Source organism: Strix aluco, chromosome 4, assembly GCF_031877795.1.
Source record: "Strix aluco isolate bStrAlu1 chromosome 4, bStrAlu1.hap1, whole genome shotgun sequence".
NCBI classification, from domain to species: domain Eukaryota; kingdom Metazoa; phylum Chordata; class Aves; order Strigiformes; family Strigidae; genus Strix; species Strix aluco.
The window spans coordinates 4736894-4758071 of NC_133934.1; the positions used below are offsets into that span (position 1 = coordinate 4736894).

At 37.2% G+C, this 21178-nt stretch overlaps 1 protein-coding gene across 4 annotated transcripts in view; it reads left to right on the plus strand.

Annotated features, from left to right (window-relative positions):
* Window positions 1–21178, plus strand: part of CTNNA2 (catenin alpha 2) — a 522682-nt gene that overhangs the window by 441046 nt on the left and 60458 nt on the right. For all 4 annotated transcript variants that reach the window (XM_074821833.1, XM_074821829.1, XM_074821830.1 and 1 more), the window contains 3 exons: window positions 10791–10883; window positions 11158–11314; window positions 14629–14829. In XM_074821833.1, the coding sequence (XP_074677934.1) occupies window positions 10791–10883; window positions 11158–11314; window positions 14629–14829 (451 nt within the window). The remainder of the gene's footprint in view (window positions 1–10790; window positions 10884–11157; window positions 11315–14628; window positions 14830–21178) is intronic.

Here is a 21178-nt window from a genome sequence, read left to right on the forward strand (position 1 = left end):
CTAATCTGACCTTGAATTTTCCCAGTGAGGGGGCATCTACCAGCTCTCTGAGCAACCTGTTTCAGTGTTTCACTACCCTCACTGTAAAAAATTTCTTCTTTTCATTTAGACTAAATTTCTACACTCTTTTAGTTTAAAACTATTACCCCTTGTCCTATCGCAACAGGCCCTACTAAAACATCTGTATCCATCTTTCCTGTAGGCCCCCTTTAAGCACTGAAAAACTGCAACAAAGTCTCCCCAGAGCCTTCCCTTCTCTAGCCTGAACAACCCCAACTCTCTCAGCCTGTCCTCATAGGAGAGGTTTCCATCCCTCTGATCATTTTTGTGGCCTCCTCTGGACCTGCTCCAAAATGTTCATGTCTTTTCTGTACTGAAGGCTCCGGAACTGGACACCCTCAGTACTGCAGGTGGGGTCTCATAAGAGCAGAGTAGAGGGGGAGACTCCTCTCCCTCGACCTGCTGGTCACGCTTCTGATGCAGCCCAGGATACGGTTGGCTCTCTGGGCTGCAAGAGCACATTGCCAGCTCATGTCCAGCTTTTCACCCAAGTCCTCTGCAGGGCTGCTTTCAATCCCTTCATCCCCCAGCCTGTACTGATACTGGGGGTTGCCCCGACCCATGTGCAGGACCTTGCACTTTCTCTTGTTGAACCTCATGAGGTTTACATGAGCCCATGTGTCAAGCTTGTCCAAGTCCCTCTGGATGGCACATCCGGTCCCTCAGGCGTGTCAACTGCACCTACCACTCAGCTTGGTGTCATGTGCAAACTTGCTGACAGAGCACTCAATCCCACTGTCCACGTCATTGATGAAGATATTAAACAGTACTGGTCACAATACAGACCCCTGAGGGACACCACTCATCACTGATCTGGACATCAAACTATTGACCACTACCCTCTGGATCATAGAATCATAGAAATATTCAGGTTGGAAAAGACCCTTGGGATCATCAAGTCCAACCATCAGCCCTACTCTACAAAGTTCTCCCCTACACCACATCCCCCAACATCTCATCTAAACGACCCTTAAGCACGTCCAGGGATGGTGGCTCCACCCCCTCCCTGGGCAGCCTATTCCACTCTTTGACCACTCTTTCTGTGAAAATTTTTTTCCTAATGTCTAGTCTGAACCTCCCCTGTTGCAGTTTAAAGCCATTCCCCCTTGTTCTGTCACTAATTACCTGTGAGAAGAGACCAGCACCAACCTCTTTACAATGTCCTTTCAGGTAGCTGTAGAGAGTGATGAGGTCTCCCCTCAGCCTTCTCCTCCTCAGACTGAACAGTCCCAGTTTGAGGATATGACTATCCAACCAATTCCTCATCCACCCAACAGTCCACCCATCAAATCCATATCTCTTCAATTTAGAGACAAGGATGTTGTGGGGGACCATGTCAGAGGCCTTACAGATGTCCAGATAGCCAACATCCGTAGCTCTTCCCTTGTCTACTGATGTAGTCACTCCATCCTAGAAGGCCATGAGGTTGGTCAGGCAGGACTTGCCCTTGGTGAAGCCATGCTGGCTGTCTCGAATCATGTCACTGTCTTCCATGTGCCTTAGCACAGTCTCTAGGAGGATCCATTCCATGATCTTCCCAGGCACAGAGATGAAGCAGACAGGTCAGTAGTTCCCAGAGTCCTCCTTTTTACCCTTCTTAAAAATGGGTGAATATTTCCCTTTTACCAGTCACCAGGGACTTCACCTGACTACAATGACTTTTCAAATATCATGGAGACTGGCTTGACAACTACATCAGCTATTTCTCTGGGATGCATCTCATCAGGTCTCATAGACTTATGTATATTCATATTCTTCAGGTGGTCACAAACATGATCTTCTGTTACAGTGAGAGGGACTTTGCTCCCCCAGTCCCTCCATTGCGGTCCATCCACTCAAGAGGTGTGGGAAGAGAGGCTGCCAGTGAAGACTGAGGCAAAAAAGTTGTTGAGTACCTCAGCCTTCTCCTCGTCTGTTGTTTTGCTCATCAAGGGGGGTACACTTTCTTTGACCTTCCTTTTCTGGCTGACATACCTGTAGAAGCCCTTCTTACTATTCTTTGCATCCCTTGCCAAGTTCAGCTCCATCCTTATTGGTCAGCTAACTAAAATTGATTCTATCTAACTTGAAAGTTAAGTTTCTTTAGGGATCAGTAATTAAATTTGTGATTAGTTTATACCCTGGGGTGTCTGATATCACACTGTGTTAATATCTTCAAAGCTGCTGTTACTATCATGAACTTTTTCGAGTTCTTACCACAATCCCTTGTTTTCTTTCAACAGCTGTCAAAATATAGCTTCCTGATAATATAACTAAAGTTTAATTATCACAGCCTAGTCAGGCATGCATCCCTGTTCTAGGGTCACTGAATAGTTTGCCAAAATAGTGGACTGTTATTAGATAGATGGATTGCTTTGGTAACTACTTGCTATTAATATCTATTAATTGTAGCACTGCCAGGGGTATCTTGTCAAAATTGCTTTATGGGATCAACTCATACACAGTGCAGTCTTGTAAATCTTGTTTCCATAGGACACCAGCTGCCCTCTCGCCCCTGGAGTATTTCAGTATACATTGTTCATAATTCATTATGTGTTTAATAGTAACGGCCTTGATTGCAGATTGACCAGAAAGGATTAATACACAAACACCCTGAATTTCTTCCTCATTTTTTGATATACCAAACCAAGAAATTCTTTTGGCCATTTTGTGTACTTTGGAGCATAACAGTTACTGTTGGTTAAATGTTCTGTTGTCTGACATTTCAGAGATGTTGCTATAGTTTTTGGTGTTCCTACCTCAAAGGTATTCTTTGTTCACTGTTTTTTTCAGTATGAATAGACCAGGTATAAAAGAATGGTGTAAGAAGACCTTTACCTATTGTCAAATTAAATAGAAAAGTAACCTGATCCTACTAAAAGAGGTAAAAGAGCACTGAGATGGGTTGTTTGTCTCTAACCTATGCAGAAGGGATTTTTGTAGTTGGACATCTTACAATTGCTTTCTGTGAAAGGAAGAAAATAAATGTGCACCACTCCAGTGTAAAATGCATTTATACCTGTAACTCAGAAAATCAGTAAATAAAACTAATCAATTCTAGCTGTACTATCTAGACTCAGTGGTCGTGTTAGCTGTGTGGTTTAGAACAGGGTATCTGTTTTATGGCCCACTTGAATAGATGAACAATAGAGAACCGATCCACTACAGCTTTATAAGCTGCTTTCTTGGAGAAACACTTGCTGCATTTCACCAGTGCTATGCTGTATTGCTCAAAACCAGTTAAAATTAAGGTAGGAATCTGGTCTTCACTATGTTCTTAAGACTAAGTCCTGCTCTTCTTCTTGATTTACTACAGCTGTTTGCTGTTTGTTTCTTCAGCAATGGATGCAAATGTATACAGAGAAAATTCAGAAATTACATCAGTGTAGTGAGCAAATCATTGAAGGGAGAGATCCCATATACCTGAAGCTGAGTTGCCTCACTGCACTTCGCAACTCCTGTGGCAGTGAACCTCAGGAGAGAAGCTCTATTCTGCTGTCCTCACCCCTCTCCCTGCTGGCCAGCCGGGAGGCATGCAGTTTCCCCACTACTCCTGACTATCAATTAATTGTATTCCAGCTGAATGCCTCAGAAACACACTCTTTACTCAATCATCTGTAATTCCTAAGGGAGGTTTTTGTCAAAGCAGGAAGCATTTCTGTTGATTTTTCAGCTCTGAATTAACATCCACACCCACTTTTCTAAAGTCCTTGAATTTCAAACTATTTAGAGATATGGTGGAACAGAGGACCCCTAACAGATGTATGCCTAGACTTTCAATTGTGGGATCAGGTCTTCATGTATGGTAACTGAAACAGCTCTGAGCCTGTTTGCTGTAGCTGAGGGTGCAGGTTGATAGTTCTAGGCAGTGCTCCACTCTACATGCCCAACAGCATTGCTTGAATAATTTACAAATGAAACTCAAGAGGTTTCTAGAATTATTCTTTGGTGTAAATTGGAAAAATACTCAGAAACAATCACCTGTCTTTTCTATAATCAATTTGCTTTCCCCTGTTTTCCCTAGAGAATGCTCGGGCTGATGCTGCAGAGAAATTGCAATGACCTGGAAATTGAGTCTAAAATCACAGATGCACATCAGCATCGTACCCCTCTTGTTTTAGTAGGTCTTTGGACGACAGTAGGGGGTTTCTTCTGCTTTCAATCAGGTACATTTGTCATGGTTGGGGCTCATCAGTGTGGTGTAGAAACTTGACCGGTTTCAGGAAGAAAGAGATGTATGGTCAAATTCCATCTAAAAAGAGAAAGGGGAAAAAAAGAAGAGTCCGTATTTACTCCTAGTGAATATCTTTTTTGTTCATATCTAAAATAATTATTATTATCTGATATTAAACATAAAGGATCAGACATACTACAATACCCTTTCCTCGTGTTCTTTACTGGCAGCTCATAATTGAACGTGAACCAAAGTTGGTTTTTTTCAGTTATGAAAATAGTAAAGTAGAAGGATTTTTCAGTGTGTTTCATTTTTCATCTCAATTCTATTCCATCTTATAGGCAATAATGATGGCATGTACTGGAATGGTCCTAGAAAATAGAGGAGATTAAGATTGCCTTAACAACACTTCACTGAAATTGTCCACAACTACAATTTTTTCATTTTGAGTTGACTTTTCAGTACTCATGAGGCTTCTAACACTCTGAATTCTCTTTCAAAAATCTCAGTCCAGCACCCACTGAATTTATTCAAGTCAGAGTTACTTCGAACTTTACCAAAAGTAGAAATGTCTTAAAGCTCTTTCAACTAAATCTGATGTGGAGGAAGTCTGAAGGTAGTTTGAGTGAGTGAAAAAGCCTTATTCCTGTAGTAAGTATGAGTGAATATGCTGTTGACCTTTTGAGAAGTGGAAAGAGTTTTTCATAAGTTCAGTGGGTAGCATATAAGACATGAAATAAAACATTCAACTGTTGTGCTTAAAATTCTCTGTAGCTTTCTAATGTCCTGCTGTTACCAACGTGCTTAGATATGTACAGAGTATTGCAAATGTCTGAGCAGTTTATATGAAATATGTTCAGGGTTTGGTGTTAAAAACTTTTCAGAGAAAACATCAAACTCAGTACATCAAATCATTAACAATTTACAGAAGAAATGCCTTTTTTACTGCTGTGTGTGCTATTCAATTTTTCAATACACGTGACTATGTACATATGAACAACTTAAAAATACATGTCTTTTTTAGATAAGACTACGTGACTGGTTAATATAAATGAGGGACAATCAACAGTGTTATCCAGTATGAGGTTCCCCCACGCCATATGCGATAGGTACTGAGAAAGAGACCACAGTCTAGTATTTTCGTGGTACTACAAATTGGCACTGCAGTGCATGAAAAGGAAGAGGAATCTGCTGCAGTATGTACTCCCAGTGACATTTTGATTTTTGGCACTTGTTTGTGTATGTGCAAAAACATCATGTCTAGTGGCAAATAGAGTTTTGCTCATAATATGATGCTTGAGTGAATAGAGTGAGGATAAATAAGCTGAAGATCTTGGGTAACTTAGCTTCAACTCTGTGCTCTCCTTTAGAAAAAAATCTCTTATTTGTGGCTCCATGAATATCACTGGGCTGCCTACAGCAGTACCAACATCAATATATGTCAAAATTTTGAAGGATTTGGAGATTGTAACAATATCTGGATAAATAAGTGGATGGAAAAACAATTACAAATAGTTAAGATACCACAGTTCAGCAAGTTACCATTCATTAGCTGAAACACAGTGACATTATTTGTTTGGCTTTAATCCACTATGAATGTTATAGAAGAGTCTTACTTCAACAATCTTCAACTCAAGCTGAATAATTCAGTTTCAGTTTCTCAAATGTGTGGTGTAGACAGATAAGTTTGACTGTGTCTTGGGTTTGTTTCAGCTATTCTGTATTTCCCTAACAAAGGAATATCTTGCTGTAAATTTTCCTCTTCCTAATATTTCCTTCAGTTAATTACAGTGAAAAAAATAATTTACATAAATAGGAAAGACATGTAGAACAAAAATAAAAAACAAAACATATTTACAAAGAATACGCAAAACTAATGTATGAATAGATTGTATTCTTTACCTTAGAATGGTTAAATGGCTGGGAAAGCTAATAGAGGGGTTTTTTTTGTATCATTTTTTCTAAATAATCTATGGTGGAAAAAAAGAGTAAAAGAAAAAATAAAATAATAAAATACATACATTAGCTGCAGTATTCTGCAGCCTTTGTGTTGTTACTGCTCCTTTGCTATAGCATATGCTGCTCCCTTTTTTTACATTTTTGCTCTAAGCATTAGATTTCTCTTTTGGACCTTTTCGCTTACATTAAATTCAGAGTGGCCATGTTAAATCTTTGAATTTAAGTTTGAATCAGAAGACAATACATTTTGATAGTCATAGTTATCTTTAATAATACAAAGAGCTCAAGTCAAAATTGGAAATAGTCTAGTTTAAAAACACAATGAAAGGTAACTCCACCCATTTTTCATCAGTGTAAAAATACAGTAAATTGGTAGGAAAGATCCTTGATTACTTTTGTAACTTGGAGTGCAATTGTCTGTTAGAAATAAAGTTTTTCTCTCCTAGGTAGTATGTGTGGCAAAAGCAATGACAAAATGCTAATCCACGCTTCGGTCGCTACCTAGTGAAAAACTAGTGTAGGCATTGCCCGTCCATACAGTACTTATGCTTCCAGATGCCATATAAATATATCTTTAGATAAGTCCTGTCCTTGGTATGTCCTTTCAACAATGGTAATAAAAATTTGCATTAGAAACAAAGTCCTTCCCCACCCCCATCTGCTATGCAGCAGAAAACTGCTTGAGGCTGAAATACAACAAATAAATGCAAATACATTTTATTGGGACTGATCCTGCATATATTTTGAATAATTGAAAGTAATGGAACTGGCTGCATGATTAAAGATAGATACCTAGCAAGGTGCAGAATTGCATCTTGGGCTATCGGTGCCAGTGATAGGAAATTAATATGAAGGAGTTTGTATGCACTTTTTCACCTCCCCAATTGTAGGATTGGTTCAGTGCCTTTGGTGATTGCAGAAAAATACAGCATCACTGGAGATGGAGTGTTTATTTTCTTGCACATTACTTCTCTGTGTTCTTTCAGGACAGGGTTAAGGTCTTTAGCAATTGTTTTGATGGTATAAGAGTATCTTAGCAGACCTGAGATTCTGGACAATAATGTTTATCTACACAGCAGTTTCACTGTTATTAAGTTCTCCATGCATTTTGAGGATGATTCACAGTTCATTGATTTTGGTATTTAAAATGTATTCATTCATATAAATACTTTTTAGACAGTTCACATTGATCTTAATGCAAACTTTAAGTTCTGTTTAGGCAATAAGTAAATTCAGTATGTTCAAGGAACTTAGTAAACAGGAAGAAAAAAAAAAAAAAAAACCCAACAAAAACCCCAACAAAACCCAAGAAAAATTATTTACCTTGTTACTTCCACAGCCTCTCATGAAATCTCCTCTTCAACGCTTTGGTGGAGACAGAGTACTTTTGAAGTGTAAAGGTAAAGGCTGTCACATCAAAGTTTTGGCACATTGGCAGCTACAGTAACATACAGCCTTTTCATTTTCCTTTCCAAGCTATCTACTCCATCCAACTCAGGAGTGGCATATTAAACAAATTCCCAACCTTGAAGAGTCTGGGTTCTTTACAATACACCTTGTATTAAATATGCATATGCAAAACAAGTTATGATGCACCATTACAACCTGTTCTATTTCAGTAATATCTTTTCAACAATCATCGGGGCCAGCTATAATCTAAGTTTATATAACAATCTAGATATATCTAGAGGCTCAGATAATCAACCAAAGACCTGAAAGAGTCTCAGGAAGTGCCTTTCTCTTTTTATTCATTATCCAAAGAGATCAGTTTGGCACCTAACCAAAGACTGTCAGCTAAGTGGAGTGGAATTGGGTCTAAGCTTTTTTGGTCATAGTTTTATGTAGGAAAAATATCTGAAGTTGCTGAATCTATAGTAGGCTAAAGCATGTTGAATTACCTCACGGTTTCTATCGACTAAGAGTATGCATATGGACCTTGCCGTGCCAAGAATCTTAACTGATGGTAAATTGGTTGTGTATTTGATAACAAAGTCGTCAAAATAATTAAATAGTGTGGTATCTGGTGATTGAGTGCACTTAAAACTTGTGTTATTTCACAGATCCATGCTTATATGACGGCACTGAAATTCAGGCTTTAGCAAGTAATGTCTATTTCTTGCCACGTTTTAAAAATAAGCGTTGGGTAAAGTCACAGTATTTCTGATTTGTAGTGCTAAATTCAATTTTATCCAGATTGCATCTACCTTTGTAGAATTTGCTTATCTCTATGCTTATTTGACATAATTGGATGTACCCATGCTATAGGTACTCCCTGCTGAATTGTGAAAGTAGTATTGCTTTCTGGCTGCTATATATATGTGTGTATATATATATACAGGACTATATTTATGCAAGACTTGAAATATGCCACAGAAACTATTTAGATTAGGATTATACGTGATATGTAACTTTTTATTTTTAACCGGATAACTGTAATGCTCTTTTGATGCATATTTAATGTAGTCATAGATTACAGTTTGTACTCCCTCTGTATTGACAGTAACATCCAAAACAACTTACCGAACCCTAAATTACTTTACAAAAAATGAGAAGTTTTTTTCTGATTGTGTCTGTATCCTTCCTTGGAAAACCAGGACGCTTTACAATATCCAAATATCTGATCAGATTCTATTGAAAGAGTAATTCACAGAGACATAAAAGAAATAAGTTTTATTTTCACTGTTGTTTTTTTCTGCAAAGATCTCTTCCAAGAGAACTCAAAGACCTGCTTAATAGTTTGATTGCCATCTCATGACACCCAGCCCCTTTCAGTCACATATCTCACTGCTGTCTGAGAAAGAGTAAGTTATATGGTGCATCTTGAAGCCTTATGACAGATTTCCATCATGATAATCATAAAATGAAAAGGCAATCTGAAAAACCATGGCTTTAAAATACAGGAAGATGGTTTTTGCTGAACTTAATACCATTTACTAGTTTTTAAGTTCTGTAATTTCCACTCATGTTAATGCATTCTAATTATTATCCTGCTTAGCTTTTGTTTCTCATGAAGATTAAAGTGGTCTGTTTGATGTGTGCAAAGAAGTGACTACAGAAAATGGTAAATTAATTGGAAGATGTCAGCTTAGGAGGACGTTTTTGACATGAGCGCTGTAAGGCTGTTAACAAACAGACTAACTCATTTGTCTCACCATGAAATGAAAATAAAAATCACAACATTATGATAAAATTTTGACTAGGAAATGCCTGCAAGACTCTTTGAAGCCTTAGGTTCTCTTCTTCTCAGGGCTTTGGCACTGTGATATATGCAAACCACGTTCTATATAACTGTGAATTGAAATAGGTTCTATGCAGAACAGATGGACTAGGGCTAATGTGGCAATGTGCACTGGAGACAAGAACAGATTAATACCACAAGGGGAGACTGGAGGGAAATTGGAAAGATGGGGGTATTTGAACTAATTCATGAATCATTTCCAACTGATAGTTATGCCTTCAGGCACACTGAATAATATCAAGGAAGCATATTTAAAATTTTATAAGTTTGTTTTAATGTAGATTAGAAGTAAGAGCCATACTTTTGGATGATTAAAAAAAAAATCTTGTATTCCCCCATCCCAGAATGTACCTTTCTGATTTAAATATCACTGATGAGCTTAATTATGTGCACTGTGACACGAATTGCTGTTTGGAAAACCCATGGCAGATTCATGGACTTGGCACAAAGCTTTTGGGAATGGGTTTTTTTGCAAGCAGCACTGTATGAACTCTGCCACTTGCATCCAAGCCACAGAGATGCAGCTCTGCAGTGTCTGGAGGCATGGTCTGATTGCTAGATCTCATTTAGGTGTCTCTCTAAGTCTCTCCTGTCTTCATTTTATCCAAAGAGCCTTCAGTCTTGCAAGGTTCAGACTTTCCAAAGCTGTGTCAGAGCAAGCACGTGTAGATACCTACATCTCTGAATGAGATCTTCAGGCATGCATTACAGAATAAGGCTTTCAACAGAGACATTTCACATGACCAAGTTATGATACTCTTGCTAACAGACATTTTACTCTAGGGCAGATAATCACATAGAAGTAGAGGTCCACCTGAGAATTAAAAGGACTTTAATATGCATAAAATCATCAGGATCTGAAACAATGAAGATACTTGAGAAATAACTTCCCAGTGTCAGGGAAGGTATCAGAGTTTTGCTTATGGGTAGAAAAGCACAATTCCATGTGTTAGGACATCAAAGATTCTTCATTTTGCAAAGCTGAGAGTATATAGATGAGCCTAATTACTAGTATTCATAATGGACATGGTTAATAAAAGAAAAAAGAAACTGTGAGGAAAGGAAATGTATAGATAATTATCTGGATACTCTACATTCTCTATATAGCTTCTCAGGAGATTATCTTCAAGCTATAGAGAAGTATGTGAAACACTTGACAATGAGGGAAGATTTTGAGAAAAATCTAATGAAGATGGCTGGTTCAGTTTGCTAGTAAGGAAATAATCTACATGAGTTTCTGTTCACCAGCACAGAAGATGCCATATCATTCCTCCTGTATACAATTCTTTCATTCTAGGCAAGGCTCAATAAGGAGAGAGAAAGGTATACAATGCCCTGCTTGCCTAAAACTTGATTCTCATTCTGCCAATTTCATTGTAGGTTGCAAATCTGGCCTGTTCAATCTCGAATAATGAAGAAGGTGTGAAGTTAGTCCGTATGGCAGCAACACAGATTGATAGTCTGTGCCCACAGGTAAGATTCCTGCTAAAAAGCACTTCAGAACTCTGACATTAAAAAGCATCAGTAAACTGCGACAGGGAAAACGGCCTAGATGAAGATTATACCCTTACCTTTGTCATTACACTGTTGCCGGCTTTCCACAAACTGTGAAAAATACATGCATGTCTTGAGACCTGCATATTCAATGGAGTGTAATGCTGTGTTTTTAACTCAGTCCATATCTATTAGTTCTTTCCCTTGTGAAAAAATTTCGTCGCTCCTCATGACAAATGATTCTGAATAACAGGTAATAAATGCTGCGCTCACATTGGCCGCCAGACCCCAGAGCAAAGTAGCACAGGACAACATGGACGTCTTTAAAGATCAGTGGGAGAAACAAGTGCGAGTTCTTACTGAAGCTGTTGATGATATCACTTCGGTGGACGATTTCCTCTCTGTTTCAGGTACTGGGATCAAGGGACTCTTCTAAAAATATACTCCTAAATTAAAGTAATGGGTCACAGCAGAGAAAAGCTATAATTACCTAAGCATCATTAGTCCATTAGTCCGTCCCTATTGGAATGCTGATCTTCCACACTCAGTAGGAACAACCAAGGCATGCCAATTAATCCCTGGTAGCAATGGTTAGCTTTTCATCTCCCAGAAAATAGCATCCTATTTGTGCTTCTATTTCTAGATTTTTGTTTCAGCTCAGGCACGAAGTAGGATTTTGGCCACCTTTTAAAAACGTATTCCAGACCTGTGACAGGCTAACAGTATTGAAAAAAAATTTTTAGAGTCCTTGTGCATCTGTAGGCAAGAAGAGGAAAGATGAACTTTCCTTACTTTATTTTGTAGCTTTGCTCAGATCAGCTATGTCTAAACAGTGAGGCAGATGTACCATACAGTCCTGGCCCCCGATCATCTGTTCCAGGTTAGCAGACCCTGAAGAGGGATAGGAGGAAGGGAAATAGTCAGGTGCTGCATATCAGTCCCATCTACGTATGTTGTCAGGACATAACCAGTGTGTAGGTTTCCAGAGAGCTGGGAAGCACTTCTGGGTCCCAGATTTACTGGTGTAGCAATGCAACCAAACAGAGAGTATAAAGTAGTATAAGAAATAGCAAATCTTTGCAATTCTCTGATCTCACTAGGAAGGATTACAATGAAAAGCAAGTTCTTCTATGAAAACAATGTTTCTTAGTCCTCACATAAAGAAGGGATGGAGAAGAGAAGGACATTGACCCTTTGGGTCACAGTCTTTTTCTCCATCCTCATTGTAAAGTGCTGCAACTTGTGGCAGAGTGTATTGTTATAATATAGTTACACACAATGAGTACTGTAATTGACAAGTGCTGCATATCTTGTGTTAATTGTCTGCTGCAGAAAACTCATTTTCCTGTTATGGTTTGAAAAAGGTGAATTTCATTGTTGTGAATAAGGACATAGAACGTGCCAAGTGTGTGCTTAGCTTACTCTAATGTCACAGAAGAGTCAAACTTCAGGAGACAGCTTGGCCTTAATTTTCTGTTTCATTCTACATTCTTTTCTTTGATATTTCCTCATAAAAGCTTAAGCTGTTTGGAGAAAAAAAATATCCTTTAAAAAGTCCTTAATTTTCTTTTTTGTCCAGCCTTTTATTTTGTTTTGTATCCCACTATTATTAGTAATAGGGAAATGGTTTGATTTAGTATAATTCACACTCCACTGTTCAACGCCACTGCTAGAGTGTTTACTGCAAGCCATGACAAGAAAATGAACTCTTAGAATAAAAGGGTACTTCAGAATCTGGTAGCACATAGATTTTTTTATTTGAGATTTGAAGCTGCCAAACACTTTTCAACAGACCAAGCTCACAATGAAAGGGGCTGACCAAGCCATAAACTTCAGACCCGATCCACAAGCCAAAGAAATGGCAAACTTGCTTAAATGGCCATTTATTTATTTGTTTGAGGACTTTGTTCACTCCAAGCATTCGTATCCATAAAACCAGAAGTTATCTGAATGGGTGACATTTTTATTTTTTTTTCTCAAATCATATTTTCTTCTAACATAGACCTGACTTACATCCAAACTTTCCAAGACAGCTGAGAAGTAGTATTTCTGTTGGGTTTAGATTTTTTTTTCCTAATACTGTCCATAGACATCTCTATTAAAAATGAGAAAACATCTCATGTATGCAGAAAGCCTGTTGCTGCTAGCTGTAAGCTTGGAAGCCTCAGCTTACACAGGGTATTTTTATTTTTGGATGTTAAACCAGTGAAGCATTCAAAATGGGCTAGTGTCTGGTTAAACGTACCTCATGAAATGACACTTCCTCCTCTTCATATCAAGTGTCACATTTGGTGGCATGTTTTATTAATACGGTGGCTACCAAAGGAAGGCTGACTATACTTTTAATCAGTTACTTTATATTCCAAATGCACTGTCTGTTCAAATCCATATAGCACCACTTTTGGGGCAAAATTTGGCTATGCCATGGTAAAAAAATTGACAATGATGAGGAGGAAATAGTGAAGAAATATTTTAGCAAAGCACCGTTCTTTAAATGTGTATAGAGAGTTTTTTAAACAAAGAATTTTCCCTTGCAAGTTACTCTGATTCACAGCTCAGGGGACTTTTGGTTTTCATTCAGAGTTGTTACAGTTTAAAATTTGACATCATGTAAAACATTCCTGAAACCCTCAAATGATCCAACCTTGGGATTTTTAACAGTGAAGATTAGTGTGTTGTTCTATTTTTGTGGCCAAAGATAATTAAGAAAAAGCAGCTGGTAAACAGATTGATTCTGTTTTCTTTATTACTACTACAAAGAACAGCATTTCGTTTTCAGTTTAGTGGTATCTGTGGCAGAAAAGTAAGATGTTATTTAGAGTCACTGAGTTTCTCAGAGTGAGTTTACTCAAATATGAAACTCGGTCATAATTTTATTATTGAAATGATTTTTAACTATACTGTCTGTAGAGGAATAATGTCTGACCTAGTCAAAAATCTGCTTCATCCTTTCACATTGTATGTGAGAGCACTACATAAACTATGATACTGCAGCACGTCAGAGTAATGGCCTGATTCTGAGCTGAGAAAAAACAATGTAGCTCCCAAAATTTCAGGAAAGCTACTTGATATTACATCATCTGAGCAGACTCACTGTTGTCGACTCTTACTTCAGAATATGCAGTCACATATACTCTGTGTCATGAAAAATTCACAGCTTAATCTCTAGCATAGATGGAGTAAAGGAGATGAACTGCTCATGCACAGACTCCCTGCTATCTACAAAGGTCATTTACTGTTGTCTTTTTAAAATGATTTATTTTCTTTTCTAACTTATTTAGGCACAAATGAACCAAACATATTAAATGTTTATGGGAATGTGTAAATTCATCTTCAGAAAATTGCCCAACTGTTTATTAGAGCATCTACATAATATTTGACCACTTTCCTTTTTTGCACTGATTTTTATTACACTTTCATTGTAATAAAATTCAATGTGATGTTTGAAATTAGTGTGACTGTTTTTCAGAGAACTACAGGTTGGTACTCGCAGTAAAGGTGAGAGGACATAGCCTAGTCCCTTTTAAATATAAATATCACACTTGGAATTTTTACTGTTATGTGGCATAGTATCACAGAATGGTATTTGTTTTGCAGACCTGGATAAGGACAGATATCAATTTTTCAACATACTGACATTTGCAGTTTACCCAAATCAGTAATCTTTAATATGAGGAAGAATGAAATGAAATGAGCCTTTTTTTTTCTTTTTCCTACATTCCAGAAAACCATATTCTGGAAGATGTGAATAAGTGTGTGATTGCTCTCCAAGAGGGGGATGTCGATACACTGGACAGAACTGCAGGTGCCATCCGAGGCCGTGCAGCCAGAGTTATTCACATCATTAATGCAGAGATGGAAAATTATGAAACTGGAGTTTATACTGAGAAGGTGCTGGAAGCTACCAAGCTGCTCTCTGAAACTGGTAAGCTTACTTGAAATACTGTTCAATATTAAGTCACTTAAAACTTTCAGTTAGTTCTCTGAAATCTGTTACTTAGAGGGGAACCTGTGCTTGGAAACAAGATATAAACAAACAAATTAATGACCATGATTTTTTATTTATTCTCTATTCAATGCTACTGCAGACATCATACTGACAAGAGCCATATAAGAGAAGAGATTCAGTAACCCATCAAGACTAGTCAACTTGATCAGAATTTCAATGGTTTGAGCAAATAATACACAGGCTTTTCTTTAAGTTCTTTCTGAATCAGTTGATTATGTATTATGACTCTCTAGAAAATAATTACAAACATTACTCTGTGGTCTGTGCAGGTGAAAGTACTTGGTGATTGAAGTTGTATTTCTAAACAAAACAATTTTTCATTAATAATACATGTAACTGAAAATACATAACTTGATTGAAAAAATATAAAAGTCTGCTTATAAAATGTATTGGTTTTATAACATAAATAGATTATATACAAATATAAAATTCTACTAGATGGGTAGACCAGGAAAAAAAACAGTGATTTGATTTTTTTTGTTGTTTTTTTGGGGGGTTTTTTTGTTAATCTGTTTTTGCATTCACGGAGCAGGGATGGGATTCATCTAAGCGTAGGTGACTACATTTAAGCTGGTCATTTTAGACTCCTTTACACTCAGTATTATCTGTTGCTATGTGCATCTGAATTGTTCAGTGCAGGCAGTACTACCAAGCGCTGTCATCTTAAAGCAGTGGTCTGCATTTGTTTGGATGAATCATGCTTTGAATTTCATTGACTTGATGGACTAGGTCTTCACTCATTGTACAAGTGACCAGCTATGATATAAATGCACGTAGTGTTGTCTGAAAATGTCTGAGTTGATCCTCCTCTATCTGACTGCACTTGTTCATCTGGGCTTTAAAATCATCAAGATTATTTTAGAAGAGAATGAGAATGCACCAGTTCAGGACACAGCAAATGTAACATTCAGACAAAACAACCAAGCATCTCCCTATGAAATAGAAAAACAAAACCTGTTGTAGCTCTAGCAGCCTCTGTGTTCACTTTGAGAACAGGAATCAGCAAAAGGAGATAAAAAAAAATGTTGTGATGATGTAATATTACTTGTTGTGTTATTGTTGTCCCCAGTTTATCATTTAGCCCTAATAGAGACCCCAAGCCCTATTTGCACAGGTAAATTCCAATGACCAAAATCAAGAATTTCTTCTTTTTCTAACCTCTCATTGTGATTTATTGGAAATTATAACTCAAGTGTGGATTCTTGTGATTATTACTAGAAATTTGTGCCTTGAATGCCCACAGTGCATGTAGATTCACACCAACCTGTAGAAATTTGCTTTCACAGACTCCTTCTTGTGAGCTGTAGGGGGACATTTTTGGGGAGAGGTCACAAATCAGTAACATGATCTCCAGCCTATGGTACACACTCTGCCTCTGCACAACTGTGTCCCATGCAACATTCATGTTCACTTTACGTCTGGCTGAACTCAGAGGGTTGGCTTTTGGCCCTGTACAGCTTGCAGATAATGCTTCTTTGCTTCCTTGAAGTTTAGTGATTCTACTTAAGTGTCATGTGGTTTTTAGGTGGGAGAAGCATAAGTAGGTCTGAAAATTGTTTTTATTAGTCCCCCTATTTTTTACTACCCAACAATAGATCAGTGGAATGAGTATTGTAAATTTAGCTTATTTCAAAAAGTCTATGAACTGGTATTATGAATTCATAGAAAGAAAATAAGTTGCTCAGTTTGAGATGGTAAAATATTTTGTTATGCTTTTGTGTTAAAGTTTCCTTCTGGTAAAGGAGAAATTTTGAAGAATTCTTCATATCACTAAGATTCCTTTATTAAGCAAAACAAAACATGTCTTCAGGCTTTTTATTCAGCTGAAATTTCTGACCTAATGTTCTATAAAATTTTTTTTTAATAATTTTTCAACAGAGTAACTGACAGTTATAAAGCGCAGTTATATAGATCAATAATAGGCACAGTAAATACTTCCATATTTAATGCACTTTTTAATATAATTTTAATTATAACTAAGTGCTAGAAGCTCTGGACTAACTACATCTTGACAACATCAACTTGTTAGTGTTGGGAATCAATACCTAAGACTGAGTCCCTGTTCCTCAAAGTCAAGGTTATTACTTTGTATTTTGTAAAATTTAAGTACACTTGTGAGTATTAAAAAAAAATATATATTGAAATCTTCGTATTTTAAATGTTAAGAACTGTATGTCATGTACAAACTATGCAACAGAAGTTCAGAAGGCAGAATGGACCCAAATTCAGTGGAGCCAATATTACAGCACAATTTTTATCTGCAGCTTTTCAGGCCATTTACAAAGGCATTGATTAATATTATTATTATTATTATTTGTCTATGATTGTTGATTAAAAACGGTAGAATTTACTGACTTATTTTGTCACCCTAGAATAAAGTGGTGAATATGCTATTTCGACCACCCTATGCCATTCTGTGCCCTGCCTGTTTATACCCTGCCTTCTCCCCTAAAACTGCTCTGTCTACACATCCATCTGTGTAGCTATGGATATAGAGATATGGGTATCTATGAATACATACATAGGTTTATATGTTCATCCTATCATCACCTGGACATCCTGTGTAGATTTTTTTCAAATGCTCAGGAATGATGAGAATAATTTATTTAGTCAGACTCCACCCAAAAATGGGCATATCAAAATGTCTGCGAGAAACGCAGTGATGGATGCCTTTTCATTTTTGTTCGTCCTTATTTTTAACCGAATTTTTATTTATTTTTAAATGAAGTGCTTTTGAAAGCTGAAAAAAAAATAGATGAGAATACAAGGGAAATAAACACATTACATTTCTACTTATCATTTACTTTTAACTATCAGTTCAGGAAAGGAAAGCCTCTGTTAAGCTTCCTTGTCCACGGATTTTGAGTTATACGAGTTATATGAGTACTGGGTTTGATCCACAGATAGGGCAGAAATATGGATACACTCTTTTGAAAAGAGAAGCACTTTGCTAATGTGTTGGGGTTTTTTTTTGGTGGCGGGGGAATTAATCTTTAATGGAAGTGATATTGGTAGGTTCTGAGAAATTGAAGCTATGCAGACCTTACTTTAATAAGTGGTTTCAACTTCAAGTTTTATTTCTTTGTTGTTTAATTTACAGCCTTTGGAATATATGAGGTGGGGTTTTTTAGTGTTTTAGTGCTTTCTTGCCTGCACTTGACTAACTCACCGCCTTTATAGCAAAGTACTTGGTAGAGGCTAGATTCTTATCTCTGACAGCAGTATTAGGGAGTGACGTACTGGTTAATGTCTTTTTAAACTTGGGTACTTTTATTTCCCTTTAAAACCAAAATAAAAACTTGACTCTCACTTGCTGACTTCCTTATGAATCCAAGATGAAAACTATAAAACCACAGAGTCTACAAGGCTTGCTGGGAACAAACACAAAGCTCATAGATTTTAGTGGATGTTAATTGTGTGTGGGAGTAAACCAGAGCATCAGGCCAGGCTGGGATGTCAGCCCACAGATGGGAGTCAGGATCAGGCCCAGTGAGGGGAACCAGGGTCAGACACAGCCCAGGGACTGAGGCAGGGCCGTGCTGATGGCTCCTGTTAAATGTTATATTGGTTTTCGGCGTTTGTAGAAAACCATGAAATTGTCCTGCTACAGATGGTTCATGCAAAGAAAAAAGGAAGGAGAGGAGGGTGAAAAGGAAGACAGGAGAAAGAAAAGATTAAAAGAAAGGAAAAAGGCACAAAGCAAGGGGAGTACTAGAAAACAGAGCGCACAATTTCTGTTTGAATATTGAGATCTCTCACACTGCTCAGCCCTGTCCTAGCAGTGACCACGGCCAGCTGAGAGTGTGCCCTTGCCTTTAATAAGGAGCAGCTCGAAGTCTATTCAGCAATAGCTTGAGAAGCTGTAACAGCTGAAGGGAAGAAGCATGAGTTTCTAAACAAGCAAGAATAATTGTCTGTAGAAAGAAATCAGGTAACAGGCAATGAGGTTGAATATTATTTTTCAAGATTTCTGAGATGCAGGGAGGAGCAAAAGCATTCTTTAAAGGTCAGAGGGTTGAACCTAAATTGGGAAAACTGGAGTAGACTTTGCAGGGTTGTAATGAAAGGGAGTGAATGGGAAATGAAGGAGAAAAAAGTAGAACAAATGGGGCCAGAATGGCCTGGGAAGAGCTGTGAAAACTTCCTGATTTTTTTTAATTTTTTTTTTCCTTTAGTTTGCATTAGGATGTCTGGAAACCATCCTGGAAGAGCAAGTACTGTAGTACTTGGATTACTCATTCCTGTGAAGGACACGGGAAATTTGAAATAATCTGATTCAGACCAGAAATTTGAGTTTCAGCTTTTAGCGTTTTTTAAAAATATCCTAGTAACTTTGTAACTAGCTGGTTTTTAGGTCACTCTCTGACTTCTCTTTTGACTCAAATTTTTTATTTTGCCTTTATCAGAACGAACTAAAGTTGAAAATCAGCACTACTGGCAATTCAGCAATAAGCCTGTGAGAGTTTTATCAGTGCGAGTAGGACAAACTTTAAAGATATTTATCACTAGGAAAAGGCAGCTCAATGATATTATCAAAGCTAATACTAAAATGTGGTAAAGATGGATTTTTCAGCAGTGATATGAAGAAAAACAAAATGTGGAAGCAAGAAGATGAATTTAAGCATAGCTGTAATAAAAAAAACCCAACATATTGAAACTGAGGGAGAGCTAAAAATTGCAAAATGAAGCCTATTTAAAAAATAAATGATGTTAAATTCATGTTTTATGGGAGTTTCAGGTAGTTATAATACAACTTATGGATACCATCATCCTGAGAACATGAGATCGTTTATCCAGGAGTTTTGATGAAATTATGACTTTTATTCTGCAAAGCACTGTAGTATTTTATTTGAAGTTTTGCTAAACTGAAATCCAAAGGTCAAGGTACCACCAACAAAAAACATTTAATGCATTATTAAAAAAAAAAAAAAAAGTATTTTACAAAAGGCCCAGAGAATACCTAACATTATGTTCCACTAGCGCTTGGTTTGATCCAAAGAATTTTTAACCAGAGTGTGTTCAATGTGCAGAGGAATGCAGTAAGAAATCATGTAAAATATATTTTAAAATAAATGAGACGTGAGAGATTAATAAATCACTACAGCTTAAATATTATTTCTTGTTCTCTCCACTTTTAGAGTTTAAAAATAAAATACAGTACTAAAGGAGACTATAATAAAATTGATTTAGATTTTCAAAGGCTTTTCATAAAGTCCTGCACACACATCTGTTTGGAGAATGGGTAAACATGGAGTGAATGTTAAGGCCTTTGATGGGTTAAGAGCTGGTTACAAGGCACAAGCAAAGCATAAATGACCATTGCTCAGCAGGCAGTAAGATAAATTCTGTGATGCTCCAGGGGTCAGTGCTGTGGTTGGTGTATAATGTATTAATTAACAGGTGAATAGACAGAAGCGAAATTTGCCAAAAGGAAAATGGTGGTTTGGCTGGTAGGAGTGGGGGTTTTCCTTATCAGAAAGACAACACTAAAAGATAATTTTATTTAATTTCTCTAGGTTAATGGAACATTTTAAACTATATTATCTACACTGAGAGAAAGGCTTTGAGCTAATTCATCCTCTCAGAAAAAATATGGCATCGTTATGGGCAGCTGGGCAAAGATACCTTCTACATAAGTCTCAGTGTTTAAGATGTTAGCCTGTACTTTAAGGAGGATATTCACTGAATACCCCAAATAGTTGTTTCAGCTTTGATCTCCACAACCTAATAGTCTTCCAGAAATTAAAGGCCAAGATAAGGATGATAAAATTAAAGAAATGTGGGGATTTTGAGGCAAATTAAGTCCAGAAGAGTTTAAAAAGACTAGGATTATCTATTTTGAATGTGCCAGACACCTTAAATAATGGATAGTAGCTTACTGTAATAGAAGTGCCCATTTTCATAGACCATTATTACTTAGTTGCCGTTCAGATTTTTCCTCAAAAACATCTTGTGTTCTTAAAAGTCATTTTTTAAAATAAAGATGATGGTTGTGGGGGTAGAAAAAATTTTATACCAAGTCTAGAAAATATAGGCAGAAAAAATCAGTGAATATTGACTAGCTCCAACAGAATGTTTTGTGAATATAAGTGTGAATTGTACAATAATCTTTTAAAATAAAAACACTGGCATTCCTTGCATCCCCTTGCCTACACACACCTACGTACAGATATACACAAACTTATAACGAAAGCCAGAAAGGGTGTTTTGCTTTTGTTATATAAGCCATTTTGTGTCCAACAGCATGCAACTGCTTTCTTGAGGG